General features: G+C 44.2%; 1 protein-coding gene across 1 annotated transcript in view; it reads left to right on the forward strand.

The window, feature by feature from the left end:
• OTOA (otoancorin) overlaps positions 1–14058 on the forward strand; it is a 53766-nt gene that overhangs the window by 27630 nt on the left and 12078 nt on the right. Inside the window, exons 22-23 of the mRNA XM_075011108.1 lie at positions 8157–8344; positions 10911–11066. Of these exons, the coding sequence (XP_074867209.1) occupies positions 8157–8344; positions 10911–11066 (344 nt within the window). The remainder of the gene's footprint in view (positions 1–8156; positions 8345–10910; positions 11067–14058) is intronic.

The following is a 14058-nucleotide window of genomic DNA, read 5'->3' on the forward strand; positions in this document are numbered from 1 at the left end:
GACCATTTAAAGGATCATGCTTGCAGTGAGCCAAATAATTAAGGAATCCATCTGCAAACATCTACACGATAATAAGGTGATAGGTAACAGTCAGCGTGGATTTGTGAAGAACAAATCATATCAAACCAACCTGATAACTTTCTTGTTAGGATAACAAGCCTTGTGGATATAAGGGAAGCAGTGGATCTGGTACACTCGTCCTTTGTTAAACGAGAACTTCACTTACGAGCACTCGCTTAAACGAGGGACACATTTACTTACCATAGTTCACTCCCCCTGCTAATACGAGGCTAATCTCCTCCCCCTGGTTCCAACCTACCCTAGTCTGACCCACCCCCCACCCCGCCGGCCCCACAGCCCCTACCTGCAGCAGCCTGACCCACCACTTCCACCGGCCCACAGCAGCCTGATCCCCTGCTGGCCCCTCAGTGCCTACCCACGGCAGCCTGACCCCTGTCCCCTGCCAGCCCTGTGGCAGCCTGACCCCCCGCCTCCACCAGCTCTGCAGCATCCTGACCCCGCCCACCCATGGCAGCCTGAACCCCTCCCCTCTGGCCCTGCAGCAGTCTGACCCCCCGCCCGGCTGGCCCCATGGCAGCCTGACCCCCGCTCTCTGCTAGCCCCATGGCAGCCTGGCACCTCCCACCTCCGCAGGCTCTGCAGCAGCCTGACCTCCTCCCCAGCCGCCGGCCCCACAGCCTGGCCCCACGGCAGCCTGACCCCTGCCTCCCTCCTGCTGGACCACACACGCAACCTTCAGCAGCCTGAACCCCACCCCCCACCCTCCAGACCCAACCACCAGGTTTTAACCCTCCCTCCCTCCCACTCATGGCCCTAAACTCCCCCCAGCCTTTAACCTTTTCCAACCCCCAAACCCAAGGTTCACTTACCTTTCAAAAGCAGCGCCACCTGCCGCCACTCCTTCGTGAGCTCTAGGAACCAATCAGAGACTTTTACGTGTAGTCTAATGAGAAGTTAGCATCTCTCTTACGAGTTTTTGCCTAAGAGCACAAAATTGGGAACCAATTGTGCTTGTAGAGCGTGGGCTGAGTGTACACCTAGATTTTAGTAAAGCATTTGATGCAGTATCACATGACCTTCTTATCAGTAAACTAGGGAAATGCAACCTAGATGGGGTACTATCAGGTGGGTGCATAACTGGTTGGATAACTTTTCGCAAAGAATAGTCGTTAGCAGTTCACAGTCAGGCTGGAAGGGAATAGCAAGTGAGGTTCTGAAGGGTTCAGTTTTGGGGCCAGTTCTGTTCAATATCTTCATCAATGGTTTAGTTAATGGTACAGAGAGTACGCTTATCGGGTTTGCAGATGATACCAAGCTGGGCAGGGTTGCAAGTGCTTTGAAGGATAGGTTTGGAATTCAAAAACATCTGGACAAACTGGAGACATGAGACAAATAGGATGAAGTTCAATATGGACAAATGCAAAGTACTGCATGTAGGGAGAAACAATCAGTTCACACATACAGAATGGGAAGTGACTGTCTGGGAAGGAGTACTACAGAAAGGGATCTAGGGGTCATAGTGGACCAAAAGTTAAATATGAGTCAACTGTGTGACATGGATGCAAAAAAAGCAAATGTGATTCTGGGATCCATTAACGGGAGAGTTGTGAGCAGGACACGAGAAGTAATTCTTCCACTTTGCTCAGTGCTGATTAGGGCTCAGGTGAAGTACTGTGTCCAGTTCGGGAAGAAGAGCAACTAAAATTATTAAAGGTTTAGAGAATATGACCTCTGAGAGAAGATTAAAAGAACTGAGTTTGTTTAGTTTGGAAAAGAGAAAGATGACAGGGGGCATGATCACAGCTCTTAAGTACCTAAAAGGGTGTTACAAGGCGGACGGAGAAAAATTATTCTGCTTTGCCTCTGAGGATAAGACAAGGAGCAATGGGCTTAAACTGCAGCAAGGGAGGTTTAGGTTGGACATTAGGAAAAATTTCCTAACTCTCATGGTGGTTGAGCACTGAAATAAATTGCCTAGGGTGGTTATAGAATCTACATCCTTGGAGATATTTAAGAACAGGTTAGATAAATATCTAACAAGGATATACATGATGCTTAGTCTTGCCAGGAGAGCAGGGGACTGGACTTGATGAACTCTGAAGGTCCCTTCCAGTTCTAGTATTCTATGATTCTAATATTTAAACCATGTAGTCTAATGGATTGCAAAACATACCAGCTGTTGGGTAGATTCTTTAAAAGGCAAAACTGTGAGTTAGGCATCCAGTATTTTCACTGAGCGTTAGATGCCTACTTGCATTTCACATCTTTGCAAGCTTCACCCTGAGTTCTTTGTTAAATATATTATAAGCTCCAGTCTTCCATGGTGCTCTGTGCTAGCAGACCCTTGAATCTGTGTGGGCTCCCATTCACATCCAGTGGAGGGATTCCAGATGGTGTATCTCAGAACAGAGTTTGGCCTTTGTAGTTGCTATATCTGTGTACGAATGAGGAACAACTCGTATTTTTGGAGTGAAGTATTCTTGCCTCAATTCAGGAGAACAATAATACCTAGTTCTTATTTAGCATTTTTTTACTAGTAAAGCTCAAAAAATTTACAAGAGAGCAGTATCACTATCTCTCTTTTACAGATGGGGAAACTGAAGCACCAAGCAGTTGAGTGGCTTGCCTGAGGTTACCCAGCAGGACAGTTGCAGAGTCAGGAACAGTACCCAGTCCAGAACTGCGTCTGAGTCCAGTGTTCTGTCCACCAGGGTACACTATCTCCCCTCATCCACTCCACTGACTTCGATGGAGTCACTCCAGATCTACCCAGGCTCAGAAAAGCAGAATCTAGCCCAAACAGCATAACACTTATTTTAGTTTAGGTAATCTAAACACTACAGGTGCCCCCAACACTACTGAGCTGTATGGATGAAATTTATTCCTCTCTATACCGGTTGTAACTTATGGCATGAAACAAACTTAAAGCAACCCAGAAACTGGCCCCAAGGCTGAAGTGTACCCTCCTCAACACCGGCTATTCCAGCCTGGCTTCATGTTGCTTAGGACAGGATTTTCTGGCTATTGAGTCATAGGACCTGTACTGAGGTGGCTGTAGGGTTTGGGTTACCTAAACTGGAAGACTGAGGAGAGACAGGATTGCTCACTATAAATACATCAGAGGAATAAATAACAGGGAAAGGGAGGAGTTATTTAAATTAAGTACCAATGTGGACACAAGAACAGTTGGCTGTGAACTGGCCATCAGATAGTTTAGGTTCTAAATTAGGTGAAGGCTTTTAACCGTCAGAGGAGGAAAGTTCTGGAACAGTCTTCTGAAGGGGAGCAGACAGGGCAAAAAAAAACTAACTGGCTTCAAGACTGAGCTTGCTAAGTTTACAGAGTGGGTGATCTGATGGGACTGCTACGACTGGCACTGGCAAATATCCCCACCCGCTGGTGATGGGACACTAGATGGGGTGGGTTCTGAGTTACAACAGAGAATTCTTCCCCACGTGTCTGCCTGGTGGATCCTGCACTCATGCTCAGGGTCTAGGTAATAGCCATGCTGGGCACTGGGAAGGAATTTTCCTTCAACTCAGATCGGCAAACACCCCGGGAGGCTTTTGTCTTTCTCTGCAGCGAGCCTCTGGGTCATGGCATGACTTGCAGGTGTAAAGTAGTGCAAATGGTGAATTCTCTGTCACTTAAAGTTGTTAAACCATGATTTGAGGGCTGAATTAATTCTGTCGGGGGTAAGATGGCTACGGATGGGTGAGGTTCTGTGGCTGCAATGTGCAGGAGATCAGCCTAGATGATCGTGGTAGTCTCTTCTGATCTGAAATTGTATGAATAGTATACAGTCGCCACTCTAGCTCACCCAGTGGCCCTCTCTGCAATCAGGAGCAATGAACAGCCAATGCCCCACCCTGCCCCCCCAAGTGCCACCTTGCTTTCCTTTGAAGACCATCATTGTGCTCCTGTGCTGCAGAGGTCTTTTATTCTATAATAAGTATGAACAATTTGGTTGGGGTAAGGGAGGCTTGCAACAGAGTTTGTTGTGCTATCCTCAGACACACACAAGAAAGAAGCCAGAATTAAATGTAATGACTTGTTCCGACATACTCACACATAATTTATAGATCTCCCGTGTGGCAAATTTCAGCCAGAAGTGAAATTGTGACTGTCACCAGACCAGTCGCCTCACAAATGCAATTGCTCTGAGGCATCTTGCCTCAGTTTCCCCATTCAGGAGGATTCTTAAAAATGCCACATGCAAATGCCTGTTAAATTCAGCAACACTCCTTCCAGCAGCGGGATTTACTAATATAACATTTCAAAATAAAAGTTCCCAAATCCCATCAAGCTTCTGCTCCTGTCTTCCTGAGGGGTTCTTTGCAAGGCTTCTCAGCCTGGAGCTCTTTCCCTGAACACTGAGTGTTCTTTGCTGGAGGCTTCTTGCTCTCAGAAGCAACTGACTGCTTGTTTCTCCCTGAGCTCTCCCTGTCTTGTAGCTTCCTACTGCTCTTTAGAGGATTCAGGTGTTTCTACTTTATTGCTAGTGTTGGTTGGCCTCACACTTCTAGTGATTAAAAGGGGAAGCCACCCTTTGCAGGGACTGACTTCTAAATTCCTGAAAAATAGGATTATTATGGAAACATCTTCAGGAGGGCACTGCTCTAACATTGCATCCACAACCTTTATGCTGATTGGCCCAGTGTTTGCTTTTAACAATATCCAGTTGTGGATTTGTCATAATGGCAGTAATACTTAGTATTGTAGGTAGGTTGTTTTTAAAAAATATGTTTCTCAGTAATATTGTTTAAAGTAAAAGTGAGTGTCCTCTGACATTTTGGAAGAGGGGAAATCTATGCAGAGATCAAGTGATTTACCCAAGAGCTCACCGGCTGCGTCTACACTATAGCGATCCTTCGAAAGAAGTTCCTCCAGCAGAGAGCTTCCGAAAATACTTCTTTCAAAAGATCACGTCCACGCACAAAAAAGCAGGTCAGAAGCTTAATCCGCTCTTTCGATAGAGCGCGCCCACACAGCTCCAGCTCTTTTGAAAGGATGGTCGAGGGACTGAAAAATTCAGGACCATGAGGACTGCTCTTTCAAAAGAAGGGCTCATGGAGTATCTACATGTGGGCTTCACCGACACTACAGTCCCCTTTGGGAAGGGGAATTCAAATAAGGCAAATCAGAAATGCAAATGAAACACTGATTTACATATCTAACACTTCATTTGCATAATCATCATGAGGAGGGGTCGCTCAGTGGTTTGCACATTGCCCTGCTAAACCCAGGGTTGTAAGTTCAATCCCTGAGGGGGGCCATTTAGGGATCTGGGGCAAATAGATTAAAAAAAAAAAAAAAAGGATGGTGCTTGGTCCTGCCAAAAGGGCAGGGGACTGGACCTGATGACCTCCTGAGGTCCCTTCCAGTTCTATGAGACATGTATCTCCACATTATTTTTTTTTATATATAATTGCATTTTCAAGAGAGTCCTTTGGAAGAAAACCAGCAGTATAGACGGAGTTCTTTCAAAATAAAACCCCGTTTTCAAAAGCACCCTTCTTCCTAATTTTTTCCAGGAAGACGGGTGCTTTCAAAAACAGGGTTTTTATTTCGAAAGAACCCCGTCTACACTGCTGTTTTTCTTTCAAAAGACTCTCTTTCGAAAATGTGATTATTTAAATGAAGCTTGAGATATGTAAATTGGTGCTTTATTTGCTTTCCCTTTTCAAAAGGGGACTGTTGTGGAGGTGCATTCACTCTGTTTTTTTTAAAGAACGTCCCAGAAAAAAGGCGCTCTTCCTCATCTGGGAGGGGAAGAGGGCCGCTGGAAAAAGGGCCGTATTCTTTTGATTTCAGATCAAAAGAGAGCATTGTGTGTGTAGACACTCAGCTGGTTTTTTTCGAAAAAGGCCTGGCTTTTCCAGAAAAACTTGCTAGTGTAGACACAGCCACAGTGAAGCTGTGGCAGTGCTGGGAATACAACCCAAGTGTCTTACACAGAGGCATGACATTCTGTTGTATGTCTTCAGACCTAGACCTTTTCACATACCTGCCCCAACAGCAAGACTGAAGCGGAATCAAACACAGGAAATGCTGCCAGGATTGTCATGAATACTTCCATCTGCCAACTTGCCAGCAGAGCTGGTATGTTACAAGAAATGAATGCCTCAAGGGCGTTTTTCCAGGGACAAAAACCATTAGGTTTTTCATGACAAGGGCCTGGATCTATATTGTCGCTGCACGGGCAATATTTACATAAAAAAAGCTGACCTTTTGCAGTGGAGGAAAACAAAACAGTCTAGCTTCATCAGGGGCCAGTTTCTACTATCGACAAGAGACAGCAGTGATGCTGGCACTTCAGAAGCCAAGCTTTTATTTTTGTCCACAGATTCATCCTTCTCAGTGTTCTATCCTGTGCTGCAGTTTTATGTTATTCAAATAAATCTTTTCTCTGCTTCCTTTCGAAGTACAAAGCTATTTTGTACTTCTTTATTTTTATACTTGTCAAGTGGCCGTGTTACTCTGCAGCTTCACCAAAAAAAAAAAACAAAAAACCCCAACCAAACAAAAAACCCCAACAGCAACAAAACAACCAGTTCCATTGCACTATAAAGACTAACAATTAATATATTAAGAATAAATTAAATGGTTAGTCCTTAAGGTGCTACAGGACTGCTGATTTTGTTTTTGTTTTTTGTTTTTTTATATACATCCTTGCTTTAATTTGTTTAGCTCAGGTGAGAGGCAGCATCTGTGGAGTTCTGCTTTTTACTGATGATGGCCAAATCTGAAGACATTCACTGATTGGTGGGTTAGATAATGATTGAACAATTTATTAAATTAGAAGTGGGAGAGTGGCTAATAAGACATGATGTTAAGATGCAAGGCTCTCCCTTGCATCAGTATCAGGGAGATCAAATCTATAGAGACCTAGGTTTGTCAAAATGCACCATGAAAAAGAAGCAGAATCTGCCCTTATATCAGATTTTTGACCAATATGGCTTGGCAGACCAAACATTTCTATTGTAAAAAGACAGCCCTTTATGGGGTTTCCTAATTCTTGGCACTTAAACAACTTGCTTGACAAAAATCATAAGTTACATTTCTCTCATATTTAAGTTCTGGAAACCAATATTCTTGGCTTGTTTAAATGTCAGGCATGGCTTACAGTCATACGTCTTCGACAGTGTCTTCCAAACTGGAAAGCCCACTCAGGCCTGCTACTGTATGTAATAGCATAGCAGCTGAATCTCACCAAGTCTTGATTGAACAAATAAAGATATGTTTAGTCTGCTGCAATGTGTGTGTGTGTGTGTGTGTGAACAAAAATACAATACAACTATAGCCTATGTGGAAACTTAGGCTTGGTCTACACTAGACCTTAAAGTCAACTGCAGATACCTTAAAGTCAATTGCATGGATAGAATTGACGTATCTGCAATTGACTTTAAGGTCTGTCCTCACTGAGGGAGGTCGACAGGAGAGTTTCTCCCGTCAACCTCTGTTTCTCTTACAATAGCGAGGAGTAAGGGAGGGCAACTGCCGACCCCAGACCGATCGAATTCACACCAGACATGTGAAATCAAACTCTGGAAGATTGACCCTGGCTGGGTTGATCTTCCCAGAAATGTAAAAATGGCCTAAAACTGAGGCCAGACTAAGTAATTGAGTTCTTACTCAAGCAAGATGCCCACTGAAGCCAATGGAAGATTTTCGTCATCAGGATTTGACTCTTAATAATGTTAGGGTTCTATTTTTGAGCAGTGCTTAGGACATTTAGATGCTTTTTCTAGGTGCTGAATGGAAATTCCATTTTATTAAGGTACTTTTACATTATAACTGTTCATAAAAAGTTTATCTGGTCTTCCTTTTCCTTTCCAGCATATGCTGCCTTCAAGTGTCAGAGCAAATGACCAATGGCACCAAGCTTATATAAACACTAGTTTTGAAACAAAAAAAACATTGCCCATATACTTTTCAAATGCATTTTATTTCACTGAAAAAATAGTTTTTGCTTAAGTTAATGTCAATATTGTCCTGGCTCCAATTAATATGTAATACATCAACAACATAACAAGAGAGCATAAGTCTTTGCTGCTTTGCATTTTTGTTAGTTTTCTTCATGGAGATTACAAGGAGAAATTGGCTCTTCAGTCTGTGTTTTGCTTTCTTCCCAGACTGCACAGGAGTCACAGCCCCGTCTTCAGATGATATTATTAAATTAGCAGAAGCAAATGCCTTTTGGTCAGTTCGGGAACTGCAGTGTCTGGATACTGATACTTTTACCAAAAATGTGGACTTCCTTGGGTCTGTTGTGGGTTTCAACAGATCTCAGCTTATGGTCTTGAAGGAGAAAGCTAAGCAGGTAGCTATTATGTCTGCGAAGGAAAGATAAATACATAATTTAATTTACTGCTATTGAAATGTGCATTTTTAAAGCCATCATTACCATAATAATCACTACTGCTGCAGTTATACCTATTACTCATTGGGGAAATAATCTACGATTAGTCCTAAAATAATGTCCTCAATGGTTGTAGGGTCAACTGGCTAAATAGTTCTGAGATATTGGCTGCTGAGCAGGTTGTGTTTTGACTTTTCAAATGCCCTTTTATTTGTTTATTTATTGCTAGCTTCTCTCTCTTCCTTAAAAAAAAAAATTACACAACAGAAACTGAGGATGGATAAGATCAAGCATAGTTTCTGTTCTTATCAGTCTAATACCTTGTATGTTTGCTAAGAATCAAGATAAGAGAGCTAAACTATGTAGAAACAGTTAAGTCATACAACAAGCTGTGCAGACAGACCCTAATACAGGAGTTGGTCCTTTGTCTTTAATTAGCTCAGTGGTTCCTAAACTTTTCGGCATCATGCCCTCTTTTTGATTTTTCAGAAACCCTCAGCGCCCCCCCCTTCTTTACCATCATCCAACCCCCCCTTTTAACAAATGATTCAATTGGTAATTTAAAATTTAAAATAAAAACAAAACTTGGTATAAAACTTTTATTTAAAATTAAAAATCAGCACAAATAGTGTTTTCTTGGCCCAAAAATGTAATAAATATGTAATTTAATATCAGAAACAAAACAAATTTAACGTGAAGGGTGACGCTGCATTTTCTTCAAGCTGGGAAATCCAGGGTTAGTTAAATTTGTGGGCCACTCTACACTCTGAAGTGGGGCCAAAAATGAGGGCTCCAGTATGTGGGACAGGGCTGCCAGTGAATGGAATAGGGGTGGGGTGCAGAACTGGGGTGGAAAATATGGTACAGGAGCAAGTTGGGGGTATGTGTCTGGCCAGGCAGTAAGGGACAGGAGCAGTGTGCTGGTGGGGGCTGGGGCAGGGGGCATGGTGCTGGTGGGACCCTGGACAGGGTACTGGTAGGGCCCTGGGTAGGGTACTTGTGGGAGTGGGGTAGAGGTAGTTGTGGGAGGTCGGGGCAGGGTACTTGTGGGTGTCTGGGCGTGCTGCTTCCTACCACCCCCAATGAAGGAAAGCAGCAGGCAGAAGGAAGTTGCCACTGGGCAACAGACCCAGCTTTTCAGGAAAAGTGCTGGCTGTTTGGGGAGGAGGAAGCAGCACACATGTTTCTTGAGACACCAGCTCTGGTGTGCAACTTCAGGACTTCCCCCAGACCCATCCAGGAAGCCGGCACTACTTCCATTTTTGCAGGAGGTAACTCCAGCGCAGGCTCTTTCTTGGGGCGGAGGGGATTGATTGGGGGGGGCTAGGTCACCTCATGCCCCCCATGGAATTTCTTCATGCCCCCCAGTTTGGGAATCTATTCATTAGCTGGTCATGTCTTGTGAAGATCTGCAGTCAGGAAAGAACGACCACCCTTGCCAGGCTAGATTAGCGAGCTTGCTTGGTAGGCCTCCAGGCAAGATACTGGTCTTTGCTAGTTAATGAATAAGGCTCTTCATTTCCAATTGTAATTTTATTTAAAATGTATCGGGAATTTATCTGTTTATTATAATAATTTAAAAATTAGTGGAAAAATCCAACCGAAAATTAGCTTCAGTTTTCCAAATAAATATTCACATTAATAATGAGGGATGGAAGCACAAGGGGGGAAAAAAGCAACAAAGAGTGAAGAAAGAACTTACAAAACTATTGCTCTCTCCAGTTCATTACAAAAATAAAACTTTTAGTTTTCAGTTGGTGACATGCATATTAGGGGCTTCACTGTAAGTTCCAAAACTCCTTGGTAGCATGGGGATGCCTCCTATTCATGGCGGCAGCAACTGGGCAGGCAGTGGGGAGGTGCTCTGTGAGGGAGTGCCCAGTATTTGTGGTGGGTGCCGTGGCAGGGTGCCTGCAACCCTCCAAGATACAGTGGCAACAGAGTCTTTCACCCTTGAAAGCCTGTCACTGCAGCAGTCAGGCAGTCTCAGCTCCCAGTCTCTCTCCCTTCCCCACTGTGAAGCAGCAGCCACCAACCCTCCTTGGGTAGGTGAGAAAACTCTATGCAAGAGGGACCAAGCCATCATCTCTCCTTCTGGAGCAAGGAGCAACAGCTGGGGAGTTCCAGCACTTCCAAAAGTAACAGGTGAAAATCAGGAAAATCTGAATAATGTCTTTTTTTTAACTCCAGGAATCAAAAAAAATGGTAAAAAAACCAAGAACAAAGGTTCACTCATACCCACTCATTCGACCAACTCACATTCACTCACCAGATGTCATCTTCTGACAGTGGAAGTATTGTTAGCTAAACTGAGTGTCACCAACCTAGAAATATGAAGGGCTTAATTCCCTGCAGGAGCCAATGTCTGCTTACACAGTGAAGAATGGGATTAGCAAGCCACACAATTCCAGCCCACAACGTTTTATCTTTCTAATTACTACTTGAAAATCAGAAATAGAGATAGTGGAGTGTGTAAGTGGGTGTTTGATACGAACTAACAGAGGCTGTTTGTTAATTTATTGTAAAGGTTTGGGGTGCATTGCCGGGCTGGAAGAGTTACCATGTCGTTTCCCTGGGACGCATCGCCCTAGCTTTCAATGAGAGTGAAATAGAAGCATTGGATTTAAGTTCTGTTGACACCATTGCTGCACTTAGTCAACAAATGGAATGGACTCTTGTCCAGGTAAATATCCTATTAAATGGACTGTTGGTGACAAGGCATGGGATGAATGATTCTCCAAGACCTGAAGAAATTAGCCTACAAAACAAATCTTCTCTTCTTTTTCTCTCCTGGTGGACACTTGATAATGAGTAGAACATCTTCATGTCACCCTCCTATTTGTGAATCTGTTGATGGCTGATCAGCCTGCTTTTGGAGCCACAGGTCTTATCACAGAAGGGACAGGTATTGATAGCGGTTGGAGGGGTATGGGGCAGTTTTTGCCTCTCTTTCCTTCTCTGCCTCTCCCTGTCTGCACTCTGGCAGGACCTCTCAAATTCTGCCACTCCCTCATGGATTACCGCTCTCACCAGGGGATGGTCCTGGGCAAGGTTCTCCCAAGTGTCAATACTGATGCTGCACTTCTTGTATGCCTTCAGCATGTCCTTATACCGCTTCCTCTGGCCCCTAGTGCTCTTCCGTCCTTCCTTCAAGTTCGAAAACAGAATCTGTTTTGGGAGGCACTGAGCAGACATCCGAACCGTGTGACCAGTCCAAAGAAGTTGTTGGTGAATGGTAATGGCTTCAGTGCTCATCATGTTCAACTCCTCTAGGATGGTAGTGTTCGAGTACTTATTCTCCCAAGAGATATTTAGGATTCTCCTGAGACAGTGTTGATGATATTATCCAAGTGCCTTCAAATTGTACTTGCACGTTGTCCATGGTTCACATGCATACATTAGCATTGGAGTAACTACCGCATGGTATACAAGGAGCTTTGTCTTGGCATAGATGCCCCTGTTTTCGAAGACGCTTTGTGTCAGGTGGGCAAAAGCAGAGCTTTCACAGCTCAGATGGTGCTGGATTTCTGCATCCATGTCAACTTTAGCAGAAAGGTGACTTTCAAGGTATGGGAAATGCTCCACGTTTTCCAGTTCTCCGCTGACTTCAATAGAAGGTATCTGAGATTGTCCCATCAGTAAGGATTGGTGAAGCACTTTGGTTTTTAAGATGGTATGATGTAAAGGGCTCTGGGAGAAAGAGCTGCAACCATGTTGTAATCTGTGTATTGGAGCTCCATGAGCGAGGTTATGGAGGCCTTGCTTTTAGCCTTCAGTTTCCTGAGATTGAAGAGTTTCCCATTCATTCCATAGACATCTTCATGCCATCTGGAAGCTTGCCATCTGTGAGGTGAAGGGTCATAGGGATGAAGATGCAGAACAGTGATGGGGCAATGATGCAGCCTTGTTTGACTCCCATTTTGACCTCAAAGGGATCACTTTGGGATCCATTGTTGCTTAGTACTGTGGCAATCGTGTTGTCATGAAGCAACCTCAAGATGCTAATGAATTTTTGGGACAGCCAGTCTTTGAGAGGCTGGTCCACAGGGTGCTATGATTCATTGAGTTGAATGCTTTGGTTAAGTCAGTGAAACTCAAGTGTAAAGCTTGGTTTTGTTCACAACATTTTTCTTGAAGTTCCTGGGTGGTGAAGATCATATCTGCTGTTCCTTGGAATGGTCAGAAACCACATTAGGATTCTGGGAGAATTTTTCTGAGAGTGGCAGGAGTCATTTTGCAAGGATTTAAGCTAAGGTTTTTCCATGCCATTGCCAGAAAGGAGATGCCACAATAGTTTTTGCAGTCCGCTTGTCACCCTTTTTGAAGAGACTGATGATCAGTGTGTCTCTGAACTTGTGTGGCTTCTGCTCCCTATCCCAGCTCTTGAGAATCAGGAGGTAGAGGTGTTTGTGGAGGTCTGATCCACCTTCTTTGAAGACTTCAGTGCGGATTCCATCTAGTTCAGTTGCCCTGTTGAACTTCATCACTTTGCTGGCAGCTTAGACCTCACTCAGCATATGAAGTGTTGCAAGATCAACCCTCAGCAGCTGGTGAGGGATTTGGTTGAGGGGTTCTAGGACCATGGCGGAGGGGTGGTTCAAGAGCTCATTATAGTGCTCCCTCCAGCGAGGAGCAATTGCTTCATTGTCTTTCAAGAGCTGAGTACCATCCTTGATTTTTAGGGGATTGATTCCATGGTCCACAAACAGCTTTGGTGGCATTGAAGAAACCTCTTATATCATTGATGTCTGTGAGATGCTGGAGTTCTCGTGCCTTCTCAATCCACCAGTGGTTTTTCAGGTCCTTGTTTTATGTTGGACTGATGCCTTGACTTTGGCATGTGCTTCTCTCTTCATTGTGCAGTGAAGTCACTTTGCCAGGCCTAACGGCTTTCCTTTTTTCCTTCAACCAGGTGTTTAATTTCCATATTGTTATCATCAAACCAGTCCTGATGCTTCCTGGTCTGGTAGCCAGGGGTTTCTCTACAAGCTCCAATGATTGCATTTTTCAGTTGCCATCAGTGTTCTTCCACATCTTCAGGGTATACTGTCAGCAGTTTTGTTTGGAATGCTATCTGGAAGTCACTTTGCCTGATAGGGTCCTTCAAGCCTTGTATGTTGATCTTTGTTTGGATCAATTTCCTCTGAGTTCTCTATTTGGTGACAACCCTAAGTGCTATCATGGATTAAATAAGGTGCTGATTGGTCCAGCAGTCATCAGAGCTAGCCATTGAACATGTGAGAAGCACATCACGCTGATCCCGAGTGTGGACAACGACATAGTGTATGAGGTGCCAGGGTTTCCATCGAGGATGTTGCTGAGAGGTCTTAAATTTGTTTTTATGTCAGAAGAGGGTGTTTGTGATGACAAGCTCATATTCAGCATATTTCATAAGGAGGAGCATTCCAGTGGCGTTGCTGCTGCTGACTCCTTCTTTCCCAATGGTGGTCTGCCAGAGGTCCACGTCTCTTCGGACCCTGCCATTGATATCCTCCAAGAGAATAATCTTGTCTTCTTTGGGAATGTCTTTCAAGACTGAGTCCAATTGGGTGGAGAACTTTTTCACGACACCTTCAGCATCTAGAGTTGGTGCATAAGCCCTTAGGACAGTTGCTAGTTGCTTTTTGGCAAGCTTCAAGTGGAGAGTCATGAGACACTCATTGATGCCAATAGGG

Source organism: Carettochelys insculpta, chromosome 16, assembly GCF_033958435.1.
Source record: "Carettochelys insculpta isolate YL-2023 chromosome 16, ASM3395843v1, whole genome shotgun sequence".
Classification (NCBI taxonomy): Eukaryota; Metazoa; Chordata; order Testudines; family Carettochelyidae; genus Carettochelys; species Carettochelys insculpta.